Here is a 22,955-nt window from a genome sequence, read left to right on the forward strand (position 1 = left end):
TGACTGTGTGTGGTGAAGAGAGGAACTCAAGCATGTTATTTGGATTATTTATCGGCTTATAACACGCACTTTAACTTTAAAAGGGAAGTTTCGGGAAAAAATATTACATTTTTAAATAAAGAACTGTGAAGCAAAATAAGGGTCAGTACCCATCAATGTAGCCTAATCAGTGCCCATCTGCAGCCTCACAAGTGCCATGAATGCAGAACCCACCGTTGCCATGAAGGCATCACCCCATTGCCATGAATGTAGACTCACCATTGCCATCAGTGCAGCCCGATTCATGTCCATCTGCAGCCTTGGAGGAGACAGGGAGGGGGTGGGACGAGCGCCAACAGACATACAGGAGAAACTTCTGTTTTCTCTGCGGCCTCTTTAATAGAAAGTCCCGCCTCCTATTATGGACAGAAGTGGTACAATGGCAGCGCAGGAGACGGGACTTCCTTTTACATAGGACGCCGTGTAAACAGGAAATACTCCTCTTCTGTATGTACGGCACTCATCCCATCTCCTCCAAGGTAGCCAGCATAAATATCTTTTGTGGCCCCCCGGCGCTCGGGGATCCGTTGGGGGCCACAAAAGATATACATGTCAAAATTACCAGGTGGGCCGTCCAAAACCGGAACCCGCGGGCCGGACTTTGGACATGCCTGCTTTAGACCATATACACACACACTTTAAGATTTTCTGCATATTTTTGTCTTCAGATTTAATAAAACCATGTAGTGCAAGGGCCTGCCTGATTGCATACAAATAGAAACTCTTAAGGTTTGACCTCATATTACATGGTTTTGGTAAATTTGAAAACAAAAATCTGCAGAAAATCTAATAGTGTGTATGGGGCCTTAGTGCGGTTTATCATTAAAAGGAAAAACTGGTTTCTGACTCCACCAGCAGGAGTTGTCAGTCTGAGGTAACGAGATGTTCTAGGTTTGCGATGCTTCTGTGAAAATCTCAAAAGGAAATCACATTAAATAACTTATAAACTATGGTGTACGTTTATTAAAAACTAGGAGTTTTTTTCTCAGTTTTCCAAGGAAAATTATATTCTCCGCAGCTTATTTAAAACGCAGAGAACTCCTGTTCTTAAGCCCTGTACACACGGCCAGAAATCCAGTCAGGAAAAAAACTTTGGTTTTCCTGACGGGATTCCTGGCAAGCTTGCCATGCATACAGACGGGCATTCAAAAGAACCGCCGTTCTTTTGAATGGCAAGAACGCGTTAACGGCTAGGTTAGGGGTTAGGGTCAGGGTCAGGGTTTCCCATTGAAGAATATGGCTAAAACTCAGGACTTGGAACAGGGACCTCCCCCAAAGGTCAGAAGGCGGATTCCCAGAGGTCAAAGGTCACAAAGTGTGGCTGACCCACCCCCACCAAAGTGTACCGCCTACCCCAACTAAGTCAGGGAATGAACAAGTCGGGGAATGAACAAGTCGGGGAAAGCGTCTTAACCAAGAGTCGGCGCGCTTCACATTCGATGCTGTCGCCGGATCTTGCAACACCCTACACTTGTATGCTACCGCGCATGCATCAAAGTCTCATCGAGCATACGCAGATTTACCTGGGGACAGGTAAGCATACGGACGAATGGTTTTCTCGGCAGGAAACCCCGACGAGAAGATAGAGAGCAGGTTATCCATTTTCAACGAGAAAGCATACACACGCAGGGTTTTCACGGCAAAAATCTCTCCCAGCAGCTTTCTTGCAGAGAAAACTGGTCGTGTGCAAGAGGCTTCAGAGGAAAAACAGGAGTTTTTCCCTCTTAAAAAATAAAAAAAATATCTCTATATCCACACAATCCAATTATTGGCCAATTGAGCGTCAGATTTTTGTCTTAAGGGCGTGTGCCTGGATCTTGTCTTGCATACCAACGGTACACAATTTTCGTGCAACAAACCCAAACGTAGTGACGTACTATGAGGAATTTCAGCTCTTGAGCACCACCCTTTGGGCCCCTTCTGCCAATTTCGTGTTTGGCGAGCATTAATTCCGAGCATGCGTGTTTGTATTTTTCACCTTTTGTGCAACGGACTTGCGTACTGACCATCAGAAAATCTGACAACCAACTGTTGCCTGCCAAAAAATCATCCAACATTTGTTGGCAGAAAGTTGGACAACAATTGTCAAAAAGGAGCGTACCAACGGTCAGATTTTAGGAAAACAGTCTGTCAACAGACAATCCCTGCCAACAATTGGATTGTGTGAACGAGGCTTGAGTCCAAGTTCACACTGTTAGGACACGACACTAGTACTACTTTGGATCCAACTTTGCCCTGCGACTTGAAGCCGACACACGTCCGACTTTCAATGAATAGGGATCCGACATGGATCCCTGCCAATACCAGGCACTGTGTTTGATATGAATCTTGAGGGGGAACTCCACACCAAATTTTAAATAAAAAAACCGGCATAGGTTCCCCCTCCAAGAGCATACCAGGCCCCTGGGTCTGGTACGGATTTAAAGGGGAACCCCTACGCCGAAAAAACGGCGTGGGGGTTCCCCCCAAAATCCACACCAGACCCTTATCCGAGCACGCAGCCCTGCTGGTCAGGAAAGGGGGTGGGGACGAGCGAGTGCCCCCCCCCCCCGTGAACCGTACCAGGCCGCATGCCCTCAACATGTGGGGGTGAGTGCTTCGAGGCAGGGGGGCACCCTGCGGCCCCCCCACCCCAAAGCACCCTGTCCCCATGTTGATAAGGACAGGGCCTCTTCCCGACAACCCTGGCCGTTAGTTGTCGGGGTCAGCGGGCAGGGGGCTTATCGGAATCTGGGAGCCAAAATACCACAAAAGAATTCAAGCTGTCATCTTAAAGGGGGCAATACATGATATTAATAACTTGCTTACTGGGCACTTAAACCCCCCTCCTGCCCAAACCAATTTTCAGCTTTCAGCGCTGATGCACTTTGAACTTTGAATGACAATTGTGCGGTCATACAACGATGTACTCAAATTAAATTGATCACCTCTGCTGTTTCAATTTTTCTTTTTTTTTTTTAAAAGACCAATTAAAAAAAAATAATAATATATATATTTTGCAAACAGGTAATTTTTCTCCTTCATTGATATACGCTGATGAGGCTGCACTGATGGGTGGCACTAAAGAGCATTGATAGGTGGCACTGAGAAGTGGCACTAATAGGTGGCATTGATGGGCATTGATAGGTGGCACTGGCAGGCGGTATTTTTTGGGCACTGATGAGGCTGATGTGTCTGGCCCCTTACACGGATCTATGATCGCCCGAGTCTCAGTGACTCGGTGACCGGGGGCGCGTATTGTGCGTGAAAAGGGGGAAGACGTCCATTGATGGCCTCCAGGCAACTGGAGTCCGCGCTGTAGCCGTCATTCGGGAAGTGGTTAAACGGGTTGTAAAGGTTTGGTTTTTATTTTTTAATTAGGTTCCTTTAAGCTTGTGCATTGTTGGTTCACTTACCTTTTTCTTCGATTTCTCTTCTAAATGTTTTTTTTCCCCCCTTTCTCTGGATTTCTCACTTCCTGTTTCTCCTTGGTAAGCTTGCCCCCATCATCCAAGCCTTTCTGGCTGGGGGTTAGTGAGCCAGAACAGCTTACTGAGGAGAAACAGGAAGTGAGAAAATCAGACAAAGAAAAAAAACATTTAGAAGGGAAATCAAAGGAAAAGGTTAGTGAACCAACAGTGCACTAGCTTAACCACTTGAGACCCGCGCTATTGACAAAATACGTCAACAGCGCGGCTCTCAGGTGCCAAGTGGACGTCTTTGGACGTCTTTTAAAGTGCATTACCCGCGCGGGCCTCTGGGGGGCGCACAGCGGGTAAACACTGTCCCGGCGTGTACCTGGCGGCCGCGATGTCCGCCAGGTACACGCGATCGTCGGTAACACAGCAGGGACGTGGATCTCTGTGTGTAAACACAGAGCTCCACGTGCTGTCAGAGGAGAGGAGACCGATCTGTGTCCCTTGTACATAGGGACACAGCATCGCTCACCTCCCCCAGTCACACCCCACACAGTTAGAACACACCCAGGATACACATTTAACCCCTTCCCCACCCCCTAGTGTTAACCCCTTCACTGCCAGTCACATTTATACAGTAATTAGTGCATTTTTATAGCACTGATCGCTGTATAAATGTGAATGGTCCCAAATTTGTGTCAAAAGTGTCCGATACGTCTGCCGCAATATCGCAGTCCCAATACGTATCGGCCTTAACTGAGAAAAAAAATATTTAAAAAAATAAATAAAAATTGCGATATTTATTATAGCAACAAGTAAAAAAAAATATATATTTTTTTTTAATTGTCGCTCTTTTTTTGTTTATAGCGCAAAAAATTAAAACCGCAGAGGTGATCAAATACCACCAAAATAAAGCTCTATTTGTGGGGAAAAAAGGACGTAAATTTTGTTTGGGAGCCACGTCGAACGACCGCGTAAATGTCAGTTAAAGCGACGCAGTGCCGGAAGCTGAAATTTCGCCTGGGAACGAAGGGGGTTTATGTGCCCAGTAAGCAAGTGGTTAAAGAAACCTATTTAGAAAAGAAAAAAACAAACCTTTTTACAACCCCTTTAAGAACTGGGGTATGTAAACGTTTTATCAGAGTCATTTGGGTAGTTTCTGTTGTGATTATGGTTCAAAAAAAGAGTAAACACAACTGATTGATAATAAATGGCTTCAGGCAAACACTAACCGTGAGTGAAAGAAAAGTTTTTGTGTCATTCAGATTCTCTGAAATATGGCCAAGAAATCATAAATTCTGCCAGGGTATGTGAACTTATTAGAACTGTAATGTTGGGGTTATTTAGCATCTGTGTAAAGCATACCAGTGAGCAGAGTCCACGCCAGTTGTGCTTTTTAAGGGTTTGTTGACCCACTTTTATTTAAAAGAAAGAAAAACGTCCATCTAGAATTTCCCACGCAGGGGGTTTCAAGTTGCTACAGCAATAAAGAAATAGTCAACCGAAAATGCCAAGCCACCTGGCTCTCTTCAGAAATATAGCCCCTTAGGCTTACACTTCAGCCCTCTTGGCCACGTACCAAAGTACCTGTACAATCACTGTACCTTCTCTCAGCTTCTGTGCTGCTCAGCCCACAACTTTGGGTCCTCTGTCTATACCATGCAGACATGCATGCTTCTCCCTTGCTTGCCTGGACTCCTCGGGAGGGTGGAGTCCAGAACACTGGTCCTGACTCTACTATAAGCCCAGGAACCACCTGTTCAATCAACCAGTCAGACTCCTGGCTGTTTCCAAAACCCGGTCCCAGGATTGGAGATTCCATCCCACCCATGTCACTATAGAATCTCCAGGCTCCAGGTCCCCAAGTGGATTTTATAAATTTTGGAGGAAACTGACCAAACAGATTCCTCCACATTAAATAACCCTGGAGCCCCTCAACCTGCCTATTTGAGAATCCTGGGCGACCCTTACCAGGACAGGGAACTGTACTATCACAGCACAAATTGATGAGGAGATAGATAGGATAGTTGTGATTTTCCTGGGACATTCTGGGAAATCAGACCCATGGGGCATGGTGGGGGAGTGGCGAATACAGTAGCACCTGGAGATGCAGTCTGGCCGATCACTGGAGCCGGCTGCAGTATATACAGGACGATGAGAAGAGTCTCTAATTTTTTATTTTATTTTTCCATGTGACAACACTGAAGAAATTACACTTTGCTACAATGTAAAGTAGTGAGTGTACAGCTTGTATAACAGAGTAAATTTGTTGTCCCCTCAAAATAATTCACACACAGCCATTAATGTCAAAACCGCTGGCCACAAAAATATAGCCCTAAGTAAAAATGTCCAAATTGGCCCAATTAGCAATTTTCTCTCCCCAATGTCATGCGACTCGATAGTGTTACAAGGTCTCAAGTGTAAATGGGGAGCAGGTGTGTTAAATTTGGAGTTATCACTCTCACTCTCACATGCTGGTCACTGGAAGTTCAACATGGCACCTCATGGCAAAGAACTCTCTGTCGACCTGAAAAAAAAGAATTGTTGCTCTACGCTATAAGAAGATGGCCAAGACCCTGAAACTGAGCTGCAGCAGGGTGGCCAAGACCATACAGCGGTTTAACAGGACAGGTTTCACTCAGAACAGGCCTCGCCATGATCGACCAAAGAAGTTGAGTGCACATGCTCAGCGTCATATCCATATCATATTTCACTAATGCAACTTAAAAGGTGAAACTAATATATGAGATATATGAGAGAGACTCATTACATGCAAAGCAAGATCGTTCAAGCCATGATTTGTCATAATTATGGCTTACAGCTCATGAAAACCCCAAATCCACAATCTCAGAAAATTAGAATATTACATGCATTAGACATTAATGGCTGTGTATGGAGTTATTTTGAGGGGACAGCAAATTGACACTGTTATACAAGCTGTACACTCACTACTTTACATTGTAGCAAAGTGTAATTTCTTCAGTGTTGTCGTCACATGAAAAGATATAATAAAACATTTACAAAAATGTGAGGGGTGTACTCATATATTCTCTCTCTCTACAGAGAGAGAGAAATTTTATATTCATTTTTAACCCACTGGTGCCGATACAGGGCCGTCTTTTTGCATGGGCACGTTGGGCAGTTGCCCAGGGGCCCCACCTGCCCAGTGACTCCAGCCAAGCATCATTCAGATTTCACAAAGTTCGCTGCGCATTGTGCCAGTGCTGTGCGGCTCCCTCACAGAGACAGAGTGCCGCGCGATCAGTCCCGGTATCGGTCAGCGACGGGCAGTGTGAGTAAGCTGTCCCTGTGAAGAACGGAGCCGATGCTTTCTGTGTAGTTCCGGCTCTTCACAGGCGGAGTGATATCAAATGCACTCCGCCTGTGACAGATACAGGAAGCATCGGCTCTGCTCTCTACTGCACTTCTCACACTTCCGCGTCTCAGAGAAACCAGGCAGCAGTACACACACCAGCATTACCACCCACCAGCAGTACCCACGCCAGCATTAATACCCACCAGCTGTACCCACACTAGCATTAATACCCACCAGCTGTACCCACACTAGCATTAATACCCGCCAGCAGTACACACACCTGCATTAATACCCGCCAGCAGTAAAAAAAAAAAAAAAAAATGAGCGTCGCAGCACAATGGGGCAGCAGCATTTGAACTGGCTTTCACTCATGCGTTTAGAAAATGACTTCCTAAAAACCATTGACTTCAAGCCAACTATAAAAAAAATCTCTACAAAGAAGTATAATAAATAATTAGTGCTTTTGTACTGTCCCATTTCAATCTGTAATTTCTTGTTTATCAATTTCTTGCTTTTCAAGCTTGTGTTATATTGTCCAAACGTTGTGTTAATGTTTAAACACTGATTTTGTTGACCAATAAAGTATAGTACCAATAAATATAGCCTTATTGATAATTTGCATTTTTATTCTCGTGTGTGATTGATGGCACTGTGCTTATATATAGGATGAAAGAAGTCTTCTTCCTCTATTCACACCAGCATGCCTCCCAAAGAATCTGGGAAGGAGATATTTCAGGGTAACAGCCAGTGAGATCTTCAGATCTCACTTTTATAGACTGGCCGTTTAGACAGAACGGTTGTGTGCTGTGATGAGGAACTGAGAACATGTTCTCTGCTCCTCATCTCAGCAACATAAACCTGTAAACACACACACACACACACACACACACACACACACACAAGAGATCAGCCGTGATCTTTTATAAACAGACACCTATTTCACACAGAGCTTTCTCTAGCACAGATTCATCTGAAAAATCAATTTTCTTTATTTCCAAAACAGTCAAAATACTCTGTTATCTGTTAGCAAATATCTCCTATAATGGTATGACAGGTAAGTCTTTTTTGTTAGATATTCCAGTAATAAAATCACTAGTGTTTGGGCGCCAAAAAACCTTTGTAAAAAGGGAAGTTTCACTCACATCAGATTTACTGGAAATTTTTACTAGGGAACATTAAGAATTAGACATACGGTAATTAAACTGCGCAGCAAGTCCAGACTATGCAATTCAACTACATTACATTTAAGACAAAATGTTTCTACTAGAACAAGTTTATGCATGTTAAAAATACAACGCCAACAAAACTATTTATAGTCCAGGTCTTTATAATGTGGCTGCATGTGCATCTACGGCATCCAGTCCAGGAAGAGATTATGTTTAAATTCAAATGGGTGGAAATGACCAGCCAGGAAATGAGGCAATGCAAAAGTGCCCATGAAAAACATAGCTTAGGCTTCATGTACACTAGCTGCTTCTATACTTTTTTTCCAAATCTCCTAAACTCAACTGCCACAACTATAGTCAAATTTTGTGCCTGTAGTGCATGGGTTAACTTCTGATTTTGTCAGGGGTGAAAACAGAGCCTGTATTCACCCCATTTTTCAATTCTCCCAAAAAAAAAAGTGCTCCCCCATGTGCAGCGGCGGACTGTTTCTGGAGTCTTCATGTCCAGAGCCAGTCTGTGAGCGTGGTGACGTCAGGAAAAGTCCACCACATTAGACTGCTGGACCACAGGGGGAGGTGCAGGAGCTGAAGGGACCAGTCTTGCACTAGGAGGATCAGAGAATCAGGAGATTAGATCTCTAGACAACAAAATCACTTCCACTGATTACAAAGCAGGGGTAGGGGGTTAAATGGCACTGCCACTGATCACAAAGCAGAGGGAGGAGGGGGTTAAGTATCACTGCCACTGACCACAAATTGGGGGGGGTTAAATATCACTGCCCATCACTGCCTCTAGGTATATAATGATTTACAAATTAAATGTCGGCTACATCTGTTAAAACAGTAACACAATGAAAACAATTACTTACAATTAACTGGTAAAATTCATTTTAAACTGTTGAAAATATTAGAGTTCCCCTGTAAAGGCAACTTGTGCTGAGATAAATACATAGACTGACATTGCTCATTCTTCTTTTTAATAATGCTACTTGGCTGTCTGTCATAGTAATTCAATGTCTATAACGCCGTTTTCAATCATACAACAAAACAAGCACCTTTGTAAGTAAAGATAAAAGGAAGGTTTAAAATCTTCATCTGCATACTTTGCTCCAGGTTAGACACCAAGTATTGAAGCCACTGGGTAATCCAGACAACCAAGCAACTAGAATTTTCAGATGAAGCAATGAGAGATGAGGTCAGCAATAACAGCTCAGAGGTGCAGGTTTTAATTTTGCTCACATACCAGTTAAAAAAGGTAGATTCCCTTTAAGGAACATATTCATAGTTTTAGAAATACTAAATGCTGCCAAATTTGGAAATCACATGGTGATTATAACAGTCCTGAGACCATTGTGTGTTACACTGTATATGTACTGTATCCATTATTCAAATTATAGTATTAAATATTATACGCATGTAATATTTTGCCATGTTTTTAGGTCATAACTTTTACATAACTGTACAACCCTGTTGGGAATTCAAAGTTAACCGTCCTAGTTCTAAAATCCAAACAACACTCCACTGACCTCCAGCAGAAAACCAGATAATGGAGGATGCAGGATGGCAGAGAGATAATCACCACCAAATACATGCTGAGTGGCATTAGAACATAATCTAAGACTTTGCAACAGCAATTGGTTAGTTAAAACATTCAACTTTGATAGAAACATGGTTCCTCTTAGGCCCCATACACACGGGAGGATTTATCCGCGAATACGGTCCAGCGGACCGTTTCCACGGATAAATCCTCTCGAGGATTTCCGCGGATTTCTATGCGATGCAGTGTACACACCATCGCATTGAAATCCGCGCCGAAATCCTCTGGCGATGACGTGTCGCGCCGTCGCCGCGATTATGACGCGGCGACGTGCGCGACGCTGTCATATAAGGAATTCCACGAATGCGTCGAATCATTACGACGCATGCGGGGGATCCCTTCGGACGGATGGATCCGGTGAGTCTATACAGACCAGCAGATCCATCCGTTGGGATGGATTCCAGCAGATAGATTTGTTTGGCATGTCAGCAAATATTCGATCTGCTGGAATCCATCCCAGGGGAGATTTATCTGCGGAAACAGATCCGCTGGAGTGTACACACCATAGGATCTATCCGCTGAAACCCATTTGCTGGGATTTTTCAGCGGATGGATTCTATCGTGTGTATGGGGCCTTAGAATCAGAAAACAACAAAATTAGTACCAATCTGGAAAGACAATTTTTGCTAACAGATTCCTGTGAGAGCAAACATTTTTTTTTGGAAAACTCCTGTTTAAATCCTAAAATCTGAAGCCCATAAAACACATTAAAGCCGCACACACACAGGCCAAATACCGGCAGAAACTGGCTTTCAGCCTGTATGTACAGCTGCCTGTCTGACAGAAGCTGATCTCGCGACCACCTTCTGTTGGACGAGCAGCCAATCAGCATCCCATAATGGCTGTAAGCGCTGACCGGTGTGTTCTGGCGGGGGCTGCCCCCCTGTACACCATAGCACAGCGGAGGAGATCACTGTACGAACATCGCCTGGTTTGAATGATAAAAAACAAAGTGTGTACCGGGCTTCAGCCATGAACAATCTTATTGTGCAGAGTGGAGCAGGAATTAAAAAATAAATAAAAATAGTCTCAGCCCTACTTAAAGCAGACCGTTAGTCATTTTTCAACTTTCGATCTATTAAATCTTCTGCCCTTTGGATAGTAAAACATTTTTTTCCTCTACAGCCCACTTCCTTTTTCTTGTCTGGTAAAAAGCCTTTGGCTGATGACATCATGCACAGCGCTCTCTCTCTCTCTCACGTGAGCGTTTGCAAGGAAGGGAAGGGGGATGAGTCATAAGAGGGCCAATAAGAGCTGCAGGTGTGCCTCTGTGTAAATCCAGGAAATGAACAGGCAGCAGCTTCAGCTGTCCACAGTAAAATGGTCAAATTGCAGCCAGACTCAGTGGAGGGAGCGTTTTCAAGGTTTTGTATGAATTCTAGCAGCGCTCTCTTCTGCATCAAAGAAACAAACTTGTGTTCCCTTCTGAGGCATTACAATTTGTTATGGAAATTCAGCAGTGTCATAAGAAAAATTATATGATCATATACTAATACTAAACACAATAGTGGTTACTTATTAAGGTTAGCCATAGGAACACAAAAACAGCAGGCTGCCAGACGTCTGTAGAGCAGTACTCCCTACTTGTCTTGTGACTCGTCCAACGGATTAAAGACATAAAGACACACACACACACACACAAACATCAGATTTCCCTTTTGTAAGAGAAGAGGGAAAATCAGCCTAGCCGTACAAAGATTATCCCAGTTGGAAAATCCTCATAACCAAAAATTAATGCTTTCATCATCTGAAATACTCATCACCTACTCGACATCTCTCTATGGCTTGGGTGCCGCATTATTTGGCAGTTCTTGGTCAGGCCAACATCAGGATACATTTTATTTTATTTTATGCTTATTCTTTTTTAATTTAAATCAATGGAAATGCATTAAATGTTAAAGTTCACCTTAGAATTATGCAATTAGCCATATAAAGCTTAAAGCAAAACTTCCACTTTAACAACCGCTGGACGTCCTGGACTTTGTGCGGTGATATCTGAATGATGCCTGCAGCTACAGGCATCATTCAGATATCACCGTCTTCAGCTGGCGATTCTGTGCACAATAAGAATGATCAAAGCTGCAGTACCGCCGATTGATCGTTCTTATAGGCAGCGGGAGGGGAGGCCCCCCCCTTCCGCCGCCATTCAGTGCTTCTCCAGGCTCTCCCGTGCAATCGGGGGCCCAGAGAGCGGATCGGCCGGTGCTGGCTGGGGAAGCATAGAGATGACTGGCCTATGACCATTGGAGGCCAGGGCACGACATTATGAAGTCACGCCCGGTACCAGGAAGTAAACAAAGCCGCAATCGTGGCGGTCGGCGCAAGATCGGTGAATGTTTTTTCATGCTTGTAAGCCTGGAGGAGAGATGTGGGGCCTTATTGACACCATATCTCTCCATAAAGAGGACCTGTCACACTGATTCCTATTACAAGGGATGTTTACATTCCTTGTAATAGGAATAAAAGTGATCAAAAAATAAAAAAACTAAAGTAAAATAAAATGAAAATAATATTTTTTTTAAAATACCCCTATCCCCAGTAGCTTGCGCGCATGCAAGTCCCGCCCACATATGTAAACGCCGTTCAAACCCCACATGTGAGATATCGTCGTGTGCGTTAGCGTGTGCAACAATTCTAGCACTAGAACTCGAAAATAGTAACCTGTAAAAAAATGTAAAGCGTCGCCGAAGGAGATTTTTAAGTACCAAAGTTTGGCGCCATTCCATGAGTGTGCGCAATTTTAAAACGTGACATGTTCGGTATCTATTTACTCGGCATAACATCATCTTTCACATTATACAAAAACATTGGGCTAACTTTACTGTTTTGTTATTTTTAAAATTCATGAAACCGTTCAAAGCATTTGAAAAATTATTGCGCAAATACCTGCGAGAAAAAGAGTTGCAATGACCGCCGTTTTATTCCATAGGGTGTTTGCTAAAAAAATATATATAATGTTTGGGGGTTCTGATTAATTTTCTAGCAAAAAAATTGTGATTTTTACATGAAGGAGAGAAGTGCCAAAATTGGCCCGGTGGTCAAGTGGTTAAAGTGGAAGTCCATACTAAAACTAAAACCACCTGCATCTATAGCCACCAACATTCTAACACTAACCTACAAAAAAATGACCATATATACCTTTTCTGAAGCTGATCCGACCCAATCTCCAGCGGCAGACAACGCCCCGACAACGGCTGTGAAATGAATGGGAAGTGACGTCACTATGGGACTTTCGTTTCTGGACGTGTCCTCTGCACCCACCTCCACAGCAAAGCCGCGGCTGACAGCTCAGCGTGGGATCAGAGCTTCCGCCACTCGAGATCGAGTCGGATCGCCTGCAGACAAGGTATGTATACAGATTTTTTCCTTTACAGAGCTAGATAGATTAGTGTTGGAATGTTGATGTCTATAGATGCAGGGATTTTGGTTTTAGCATGGACTTCCACTTTAGGGCCTCCTCCCCTGCTCCTCTAACATTTGGCACTTGCAGTTGGCAGCCGGGTGCCCACAGTTAAGATGCCAATGCCGAGACCAAAGACCGATTTAAAAAACGTCTCAGGTTAACACAGCACTGGATCTTGGGACAAGCGAGTGTCTACAATATTTGTAGTTGCTGATTTTTAAATTATCATTATACAGGATTTATATAGCCCCAACAGTTCATATTTTAGAAATATATGACTGGAGGTCATCTTTAACCACTTGCTGACCAGCCACCGCAGTTTTACTGCGGCAGGCTGGCTCAGCTGGGCGAAACGTTACCTTACGTTGCTTTATCTTTTGGCCACTAGGGGCGCACCCGCAGCATGTACACTGAGCCGATGCAATTGCCGTGCGAGAACCGTGATGTGTGTGTGTACACACACAGATCCCAGTTCTCTCAGGGCAGAGGAGACTGATCGTGTGTTCATACTAAGTATGAACACCGATCTCTCTCATCCCCTAGTCACTCCCATTCCCCCTACCAGTTAGAACACACACACTAGGGAACACAGTTAACCCCTTGACCGCCCCCTAGTGTTAACCTCTTCCATGCCAGTGACATTTATACAATAATCAGTGCATTTTTATAGCACTAATGGCTGTATAATTGTCAATGGTCCCAAAAAGGTGTCAATATAGCAGTCCCGATAAAAAATTAAATAAAAATAAAAAATAAATCGCAGATTGCCACCATTACTAGTAAAAAAATAAACAATTATAAAAAAATGCTATAAATCTATCCCCTATTTTGTAGACCAATATACGTTTATTGCGAGAACAAAGAACATCTGAATGATTCAGAGGAGAACTGGGTGAAAAGTGTTTTGGTCAAATGAGACCAAAATCGAGCTTTTTGGCATCAACTCAACTCACCATGTTTGGAGGAGGAATGCTGCCTATGACCCCAAAAAGACCATCCCCACCATTAAACATGGAGGTGGAAACATTATGCTTTGGGGGTGTTTTTTTCTGCTAAGAGGACAGAAAAACTTCACCGCATCAAAGGGATGATGGATGTGGGGTATGTGCCGTCAAATCTTAAATGAGAACCTCTTTCCCTCAGCCAGGGCATTTAAAATGGGTCGTGGGTGGATACTCCAGCATGACAAAGACCCAAAACACACCGCCGAGGCAACAAAGGAGTGGCTCAAGAAATAGCACATTAAAAGGTCCTGGAGCAGCCTAGCACATCTCCAGAACTTAATCCCATAGAAAATATGTGGAGGGAGCTGAAGGTTTGAGTTACCAAATGTCAACCTCGAAACCTTAAAGAGGGGGTTCACCCAAAAAATCTATTTTTAACATTACATTCAGCCGAGTTGTCCTAATGACAATCGGCTGTTTTTTTTCCCCGTACATACCGTATTTTCACCGCCGCTTCCGGGTATGTCTTTTGCAGGACTGGGCGTTCCTAATTGATTGACAGGCTTCCGACCGTCGCATACTGCACGTCACGAGTTGCCGAAAGAAGCCGAACGTCAGTGCGCAGGCGCCGCATAGAGCCGCACCAACGTTCGGCTTCTTTCGGCAACTCGTTACGCGCTGTATGCGACAGTCGGAAGCCTGTCAATCAATTAGGAACGCCCAGTCCCGCAGAAGACATACCCGAAAGCGGCAGTGAAAATACGGTATGTACGGGAAAAAAAATAAAATAAAAAACAGCCGATTGTCATTAGGACAATTTGGCTAAATGTAACGTTAAAAATTTATTTTTGGGTGAACCCCCGCTTTAATGACTTGTAGAGGATCTGCAAAGAGGTGTGGGACAAAATCCCTCCTCTGTGATTGCCAACAAGCGTTTTGCCACCAATTCACTTTTTTGAAATGTGTTTTTCTGGATTTCCTTGTTATTCTGTCTCTTACTGTTAAATGATTAGTCTATAATTCTGTTGGAAGGTTTATTTTGTCAGTTGACAATTGTACAAAATCAGCAGGGGATCAAATACTACCCCCCCCCCCTCACTGTAAAGAGGGTGGGGAATTAATAAAGGATGTCATAGATACCCTTTAAAACTCTGCCAGGTACAGAAATCATTGGGAGCCCTGCAGTGAGTTTAGAGTGTCCATACTAGACACTCCTTGCTCACTGCACTTCCTCCCTCCTCTGCCACTGTCCAAAACATGCTGACAGGCATGTGCTTTCACACTGGGGAGCTGCGCTGGCAGGACGTTAAAAAAAGGCCTTCAAGCAGCATCTTTGGGGCTGTGGAAGAGCAGTGTATACACCGCTCCTCCACCGCCCCTGTCCATTGAAATTAATAGGCACCGCTGCAGAAGCGCCTGCAAAGCACTTCGGCAGAGGTGCAACACAAGCGCATTTAAACCTTTCTTCGGCCGCTAATGCTGCCCGCGGCTCAGTGTGAAAGTGTTTTTAGGCCCCTTTCACACTGTGGCGGTGGGGGCGTCGGCGGTAAAGCGCAGCTAAAAATAATTCATCCTTGGGCACATACTGCCCTAAATATGCATACCAGCCCCAGCAGCTATTACACTCTCAAACTTTATGAGGCCATTCATGTATATATTGCTACTAAAATAAAAACAGCCACTGAGTTCTAATGTGTGGGGTCAAACTTAAACAGGGGCAGATAAATAAGATAACCACAAACTCAATAAAAGGGCACATTGGAATGGACAGTAAACTAAAAATTATCTGTAAGCAATTTTAGAATCACACAGCAAAGTCTAACTGCTAAAATAATGAACTGCTATGATGCAAGCTATAGAACTGCATACAATGCCACAATTGTGTGTGGGTAATTATTTCACTTGCACCATAGGCGCTCGTTGTCTTGGCACTCATCAGCTGATCACAGGATTCCATAATTAATCATGGGTGATATTAAGACTCGAGCTATATGGGAAATGTTAAAGGAAAAAAGCACTGCTATTACACACTGCTCTATGAAAATGCTAGTTATCTGGCTGATTCTAGCTTAAGACAATGACCCAGAACCAGCATACCCATCACAAAAGGTTAGAAGGGCCAGGTCTAAATCTATATATTTGAAACAAATAGAAGTCATTGGATCAGCAAGAAAATGATCATTTTCAGAAGACGGTCGGCAATAGCAGCCTCCATACTTCCTCAGTGCAGGTTCCCCTTTATCTAACCATACTGAGAGATTTAACCACTTATCTCATTAGCAGCACATTATTTTCACTTTGATTTGAATGAAATGATTATGTCTCTCAGTAAAAGGTGATTAAATAGCCTGTGTATCCCTAGCCCTTAGACCCCTTTCACACTGAGGAGTTTTTCAGGCGGTACAGCGCTAAAAATAGCGCTGCTATACCGCCTCAAAAACTCCTGCCCAGCAACCTCAATGTGAAAGCTGGCAGGAGAGAAAAAAATCTCCTGTCAGCAGCATCTTTGGAGCGGTGAGAGGAGCGGTATGTATACCGCTTCTTCCCATTTAAAACAATGGGAAACAGCGGCAATACCGCTGCAGAGGCGCATTGTGGGCGGTATTAACCCTTTATCGACCGCTAGCGGGGGTTAATACCGCACCGCTAGTGGCCGAATCCCGCGGCAAATCCGGCGGTATAGCGCCGCTATTTTTAGCGGCGCTATACCGCCACCGCAGCTCCAGCCCCAGTGTGAAAGGGGCCTAAGCTGGATACACACTATTCAATTTTTTGTAGATTTTGTTTCCCTTCAGATTTACCAAAACCATATAATATAATATGAGATCAAACCTTAAAGTGGCGTTCCAGCATTTTTTTGTTTATTAAAAGTTAGCAGCTACAAAAAGTGTAGCTGCTGACTTTTATTAAACAGACACTTACCTGTTCCATGGTCCAGCGATGTGGCCGACCGGAGCTCCGCTCCTCTACCCCCTCTCCGCCGACACCTCCATTCAGACTGTGGGCACCCGGTCGTGACAGCTTTCGGCTTCACGGCCGGGCACGCATGCGCTGAGCACTAGAAGTGGACCAGCAATCTCCTGGGACCTGTCACGTGTCCCAGGAGATTGCCTAGAGCATGGGTCCTTCAATTGTTCAGGAACTACAATTCCCATCACGCCCAGTCATGTCTGTGAATGTCAGTCTGTTGCAATGCCTCATGGGATGTGTAGTTCTACAACAGCTGGAGTGCCGTAGTTTGAGGATCCCTGGCCTAGAGGGAGGGGCTGCCTAAGGCGAGAGGAGGAGTCACCTAGGAAGAAGGAGGAAGTGGGACAGGAAGTCCCCCCCTTCCCCAAAAAAAAATGACATGCCAAATGTGGCATGCAAGGGGGCGTGGAGTGCTTAAAGCGGAAGTTCCACTTTTGGGTGGCACTCCGCTGTAAGAGTTTCAATTTATATACAATCAGGCAGGCCCTTGCACTACATGGTTTTGGGTAAATCTGCAGAAAATCTAATAGCGTGTATGGGGCCTTAAGCTGACCATACACCTATAGATTATCTGCAGATTTTCTATGGTTAGATGGAAAAAGTGCAACAGATTTCTCCATGTACGCAAAACTGTGTGGATGGAGGAATCTCCCACTGGGCCAAGTTTCAGTATCTTGCTAGTTGGCCCCACTGGCTCTCAACCTAAACAATGCTTGCACCCAATCGGAATGTTCAGGTATTGTGAGAGCCAGCGGGGCCGACTAGCAAGATATGGAAGCTTGGGCCAGTGGGAGATTCTTCCATCCATACAGTTCAGCGTAGATGGAGGAATCTGTTCCACTTTTTTCCACCTGACCATAGAAAATCTGCAAATAATCTAAAAGGTATACGGCCAGTCTTAGTCACATTAGCTGCATGACTAAATTGCCAATAAATGAGCCCTTATACACTTGGTTATATAAGCATTCATTCAAACAACATTTAACAAATAGGTCAAGACAAGAGTGTGGTAACATGCACAGAACGGGTTTCTTTAAAAAAAAAAAAAATAGCGTCATATCTGATTATCAGCATGTTAAGGTGTGTTGGTAGCCCATTCATTGCAACGAGCTGCCTTATTGCAACTGCATTAATGCACTGCAAAGTACTAAATGAGCTCTAAAAGTTGATGAAGGCCATTGAGTAATGCAGGGAAGCAACTGAACTGAAAAACAAAAATCTGACATTCCCAGATGAGTTACAGCAATTTACACTACAAATATGCATGGAAGAATAAATTGATTTTTAAGGGTCTATCCCCATAAAATTCTCAGCTACTCACACAAAGTGTTTGTATAGCCGAATATTGGGGGGTGATAAAGTATGAATGGAATAAAACCCCCTCCAGGTTATTTTCAGGCTATCTGTGCATCATTGAGGAAATTTCCCTTCCGCCCCCCCATTCACATTGCGCCGATTTGACATGTCATTCGCTTGCCAAAATCAGAGCCTGTTGTTGGCAATGGCACCATCTGATTACAAAAAGTAGTTCCTGCGCAACTTCAGGGCCAATTTCAAAAGACATGAACCCACACAGATATCTTTCAAATTGCCCCCGAACTCGCACTGAAATGCGGGTTTGATATCGTGCGCGTTCAGGTGAGCTCACACGATTTCAAACCCGCCTTCAGTGTGAACAGGGGGTTAAATCATGTCCCAGAGACATCCCTTTTAAACATTTATCACCAGAACAGGAGTCCCCAATAGAAGTTGTCCCCTCACCCACTGTTCTAGGGACAACTCTAATTGTTGCCATACAACACTAGTACCTGATTGTTCAATCCCTGTACAATCTATATAAAGACTATATAAAAATGAGGACAAACCTACACAATTTCTAGTGACATTGGTCACCGGTACAAATAGAATGTGCAAAATGGGGGCACAGACAGCAATAAAAAAATAGGACAAGTGTGTCTAGTACTCCCCCTCTCTATCCAAAACTAAAAATAGGTTTTGCCTAGAGATACACTTAAATAGAGCTGTCATTTCTATTTTTCCACAGTGCCAGAATAAAGAAATTTGCATTTTTAGAAAAGGAAGAAGCCTTATAAATTAAACTTCCAAGCACTGCTTAAATAAAGAAATATAAGATACCATTAATAAATGTCCAAGAACCAACACTGCTCTATAGCATAGTATTTCAATGTAGCGGACCTTCGCTTCATGTAACCTATGCAGACACACATGGAGTGTTGCCACCCAGTAGTGGCCGGTGATAGCTAGATATTTTTCCAATGAAAATGCATCTTAATAAATCACTCTTTATGACAAAAGAAGCCATGTATGTGGAAAATGTAAGACAATTATCTAGATGTGGGTCTACTGAGGTCAGTGATGGAGAGCTAGGTGGGTGCTCAGACACAACAAGCCCACTCACAGGCATCAGAGAAATCACTGAAGGTCACTTCAGAGCCCCTTATTTTCCTATTAGAAGCTCGCTCATTGTCACAAGCTGAGATGAATTAGTAAACAGGGAACATTTACAGATCAGTCTATAGAAAGTTATACGGAAGTTATTCATAGACCTACATTCTTCATGGCTTTATTTACATGCGTCTGTTGGCTTAAGTTGTCCCCCCCTCAGGGGTGGTATATGCCCCCCCCCCCCCTCCACATATCTTGCTGTGTTAAAACAATCACAGCTCCCCTTCTTAAACACTTAACCCCCCCCCCCCCCCCCCAAGACTTCTCCTCGACACCCTTCCCACAAGAGTTTTCCTTCACCTCGACTTACCCCCTCTAAAAAATCCGCCCCCACCAATAATTATTTTTTCCCTCATCACGCTATGATTTCAGATACCGTTTTCTATCACCCCCCCGCTCATACTAGGTTCAGTCACCTGCCTTCATCCTCCTGCATAGACAAAAGGTAAGTGTAATGACCACAGAACACAATCGTGTTCACAGCAGATCGCTGCGTTTCTTCTCTGCGTCCCATTGCTGTGCAGTTTTATGGGACATGTTTGTATGACATCACACAGACATGCATGTAATGGCGCACAAACACGCCTCATACCCACAACAATTACATCACATGAAACATGTTTTTTAAATGCATAAAATGCACAAAAATACGCAAAAAAATAAAAAAATGCACAAGGACGCATAACTGAGTGCAGGCGTGTATTTCTGTGGGTTGTACCGGGTGCCCCCCCCCTCTGGTACACATATCCAGACTTCTTCACCGGGTGCCCCACTCTGGTACACATATCCACACTTCTTCACCGGTTGCCCCCCCTCTGGTACACATATCCACACTTCTTCACCGGTTGCCCCCCCTCTGGTACACATATCCAGACTTCTTCACCGGGTGCCCCCCTCTGGTACACATATCCAGACTTCTTCACCGGGTGCCCCCCCCCCTCTGGTACACACATCCAGACTTCTTCACCGGGTGCCCCCCCCCCTCTGGTACACACATCCAGACTTCTTCACCGGGTGCCCCCCCTCTGGTACACATATCCACACTTCTTCACCGGGTGCCCCCCCTCTGGTACACATATCCACACTTCTTCACCGGGTGCCCCCCCTCTGGTACACATATCCAGACTTCTTCACCGGGTGCCCCCCCCCTCTGGTAAACATATCCAGATTTCTTTACCAGATACCCCCTCTAGTAGACATATTTAGACTTCTTCACCAGGTGCCCCCCTCTAGTAGGCACATGTAAACTTCTTCACCGGGTACCCCCCTCTGGTACACATATATAGACTTCTTCACCAGGTCCCCCCCCCCCCCCCCCCACTAGTAGACATATCCATACGTCTTCACCGGGTGCCCCCCCTCTGGTACACATCTAGATTTTTTCACCAGGTGCCCCCTCTGGTACACAAATGTAGACTTCCTCACCAGGTACCCCCCTACACACACACATAACACCCGTGTTCATCCATGGTCGCGCACCTCCACACTCCCTGACTACATCAATTCCATACAAATCATTCTGAACATTACACCTGGACTGCTGTGCCCTGGATGAGGGGGCAGTCATATAGCCGGGGGTCCCAGTGACAGGGTGTGAGGAGTGGTGTGGGGTCTCTCCTCTGACCTGTGCCCGGGCTGAGTACATAGAGGAAGTCTTGTATCCTGTCAGGAAAAGCCGCCCTGTATGTCCCACACACACACCGAGCACTTCTATCATACAAGACTCCTGAACGAGGAGTGACGGCATGTCACCGTCCACAGCTCTCCTCCGAGCAAGGGAATACCCACCACTTCATCCCACACGGGGCTCCGGCCGCTGTACGAGGGGTACGCATGCTCCATCCTCCCTCTGGAAGTCTCCGAACAATCACCGTCCACCCCAGAGGACGGCTCCCGGGAGAAGTGCGGTGACAGAGCCGATCTTCCCGCCGCTTCCCGCTCACCTTCCTTCCACCTCAACAGAAAAGCTGGAACTCCTCATCTTCTCAGCCGCTGCCGCCTGTCCTCCTCTTCCCTCCTCCTTCTCACACTCCACCCCTCTCCCCATCGTCCAGGCTCAACATTCCCTCCTCAGTCTGACAACTTCATTACTCAGCTCTGCTCTGTCCACAACATTCCCCTCATCTCTACCACTCTTCTCCCAATTACTGTCCTCCCTACTCCTATGCTTATCCCTGTCTTCCTTACTCCTATCCTTATCCCCGTCCTCTCTACTCCTATCCCCGTCCTCTCTACTCCTATCCTTATCCCCGTCCTCTCTACTCCTATGCTTATCCCCATCCTCCCTACTCCTATCCTTATCCCCGTCCTCCCTACTCCTATCCTTATCCCCGTCCTCTCTACTCCTATCCTTATCCCCGTCCTCTCTACTCCTATCCTTATCCCCGTCCTCTCTACTCCTATCCTTATCCCCGTCCTCTCTACTCCTATGCTTATCCCCATCCTCCCTACTCCTATCCTTATCCCCGTCCTCCCTACTCCTATCCTTATCCCCGTCCTCTCTACTCCTATCCTTATCCCCGTCCTCTCTACTCCTATCCTTATCCCCGTCCTCTCTACTCCTATCCTTATCCCCGTCCTCTCTACTCCTATGCTTATCCCCATCCTCCCTACTCCTATCCTTATCCCCGTCCTCCCTACTCCTATCCTTATCCCCGTCCTCCCTACTCCTATCCTTATCCCTGTCCTCCCTACTCCTATCCTTATCCCCGTCCTCCCTACTCCTATCCTTATCCCTGTCCTCCCTACTTCTATCCTTATCCCCGTCCTCCCTACTCCTATCCTTATCCCTGTCCTCCCTACTCCTATCATTATCACGTCCTCCCTACTCCTATCCTTATCCCTGTCCTCTCTACTCCTATCCTTATCCCCGTCCTCTCTACTCCTATGCTTATCCCCGTCCTCCCTATCCTTATCCCCGTCCTCCCTATCCTTATCCCCGTCCTCCCTACTCCTATCCTTATCCCCGTCCTCCCTACTCCTATCCTTATCCCCGTCCTCCTTACTCCTATCCTTATCCCCATCCTCCTTACTCCTATCCTTATCCCCATCCTCCTTACTCCTATCCTTATCCCCGTCCCCCTTACTCCTATCCTTATCCCCGTCCTCCTTACTCCTATCCTTATCCCCGTCCTCCCTACTCCTATCCTTATCCCCATCCTCCCTACTCCTATCCTTATGCCCGTCCTCCCTACTCCTATCCTTATCCCCGTCCTCCTTACTCCTATCCTTATCCCCGTCCTCCTTACTCCTATCCTTATCCCCGTCCTCCTTACTCCTATCCTTATCCCCGTCCTCCCTACTCCTATCCTTATCCCCGTCCTCCCTACTCCTATCCTTATCCCCATCCTCCCTACTCCTATCCTTATCCCCATCCTCCCTGCTCCTATCAACGTCCTCCCTACTCCTATCCCTATCCCCGTCCTCCCTACTCCTATCCTTATCCCCGTCCTCCCTACTCCTATCCTTATCCCCATCCTCCCTATTCCTATCCTTATCCCTCTCCTCCCTACTCCTATCCTTATCCCCGTCCTCCCTACTCCTATCCTTATCCCCGTCCTCTCTACTCCTATCCTTATCCCCGTCCTCTCTACTCCTATCCTTATCCCCGTCCTCTCTACTCCTATCCTTATCCCCGTCCTCTCTACTCCTATACTTAT

General features: G+C 45.2%; 1 protein-coding gene across 1 annotated transcript in view; it reads right to left on the reverse strand.

Moving 5' to 3' along the window:
* DGKH (diacylglycerol kinase eta) overlaps nucleotides 1–21,319 on the reverse strand; it is a 306,831-nt gene extending 285,512 nt beyond the window's left edge. Inside the window, exon 1 of the mRNA XM_040341308.1 lies at nucleotides 21,085–21,319. Within this exon, the coding sequence (XP_040197242.1) occupies nucleotides 21,085–21,138 (54 nt within the window). The 5' untranslated portion in view covers nucleotides 21,139–21,319. The remainder of the gene's footprint in view (nucleotides 1–21,084) is intronic.
* Between the last annotated feature and the right edge of the window lie 1,636 nt (nucleotides 21,320–22,955).

This window comes from Rana temporaria, chromosome 2 (genome assembly GCF_905171775.1).
Source record: "Rana temporaria chromosome 2, aRanTem1.1, whole genome shotgun sequence".
Classification (NCBI taxonomy): Eukaryota; Metazoa; Chordata; class Amphibia; order Anura; family Ranidae; genus Rana; species Rana temporaria.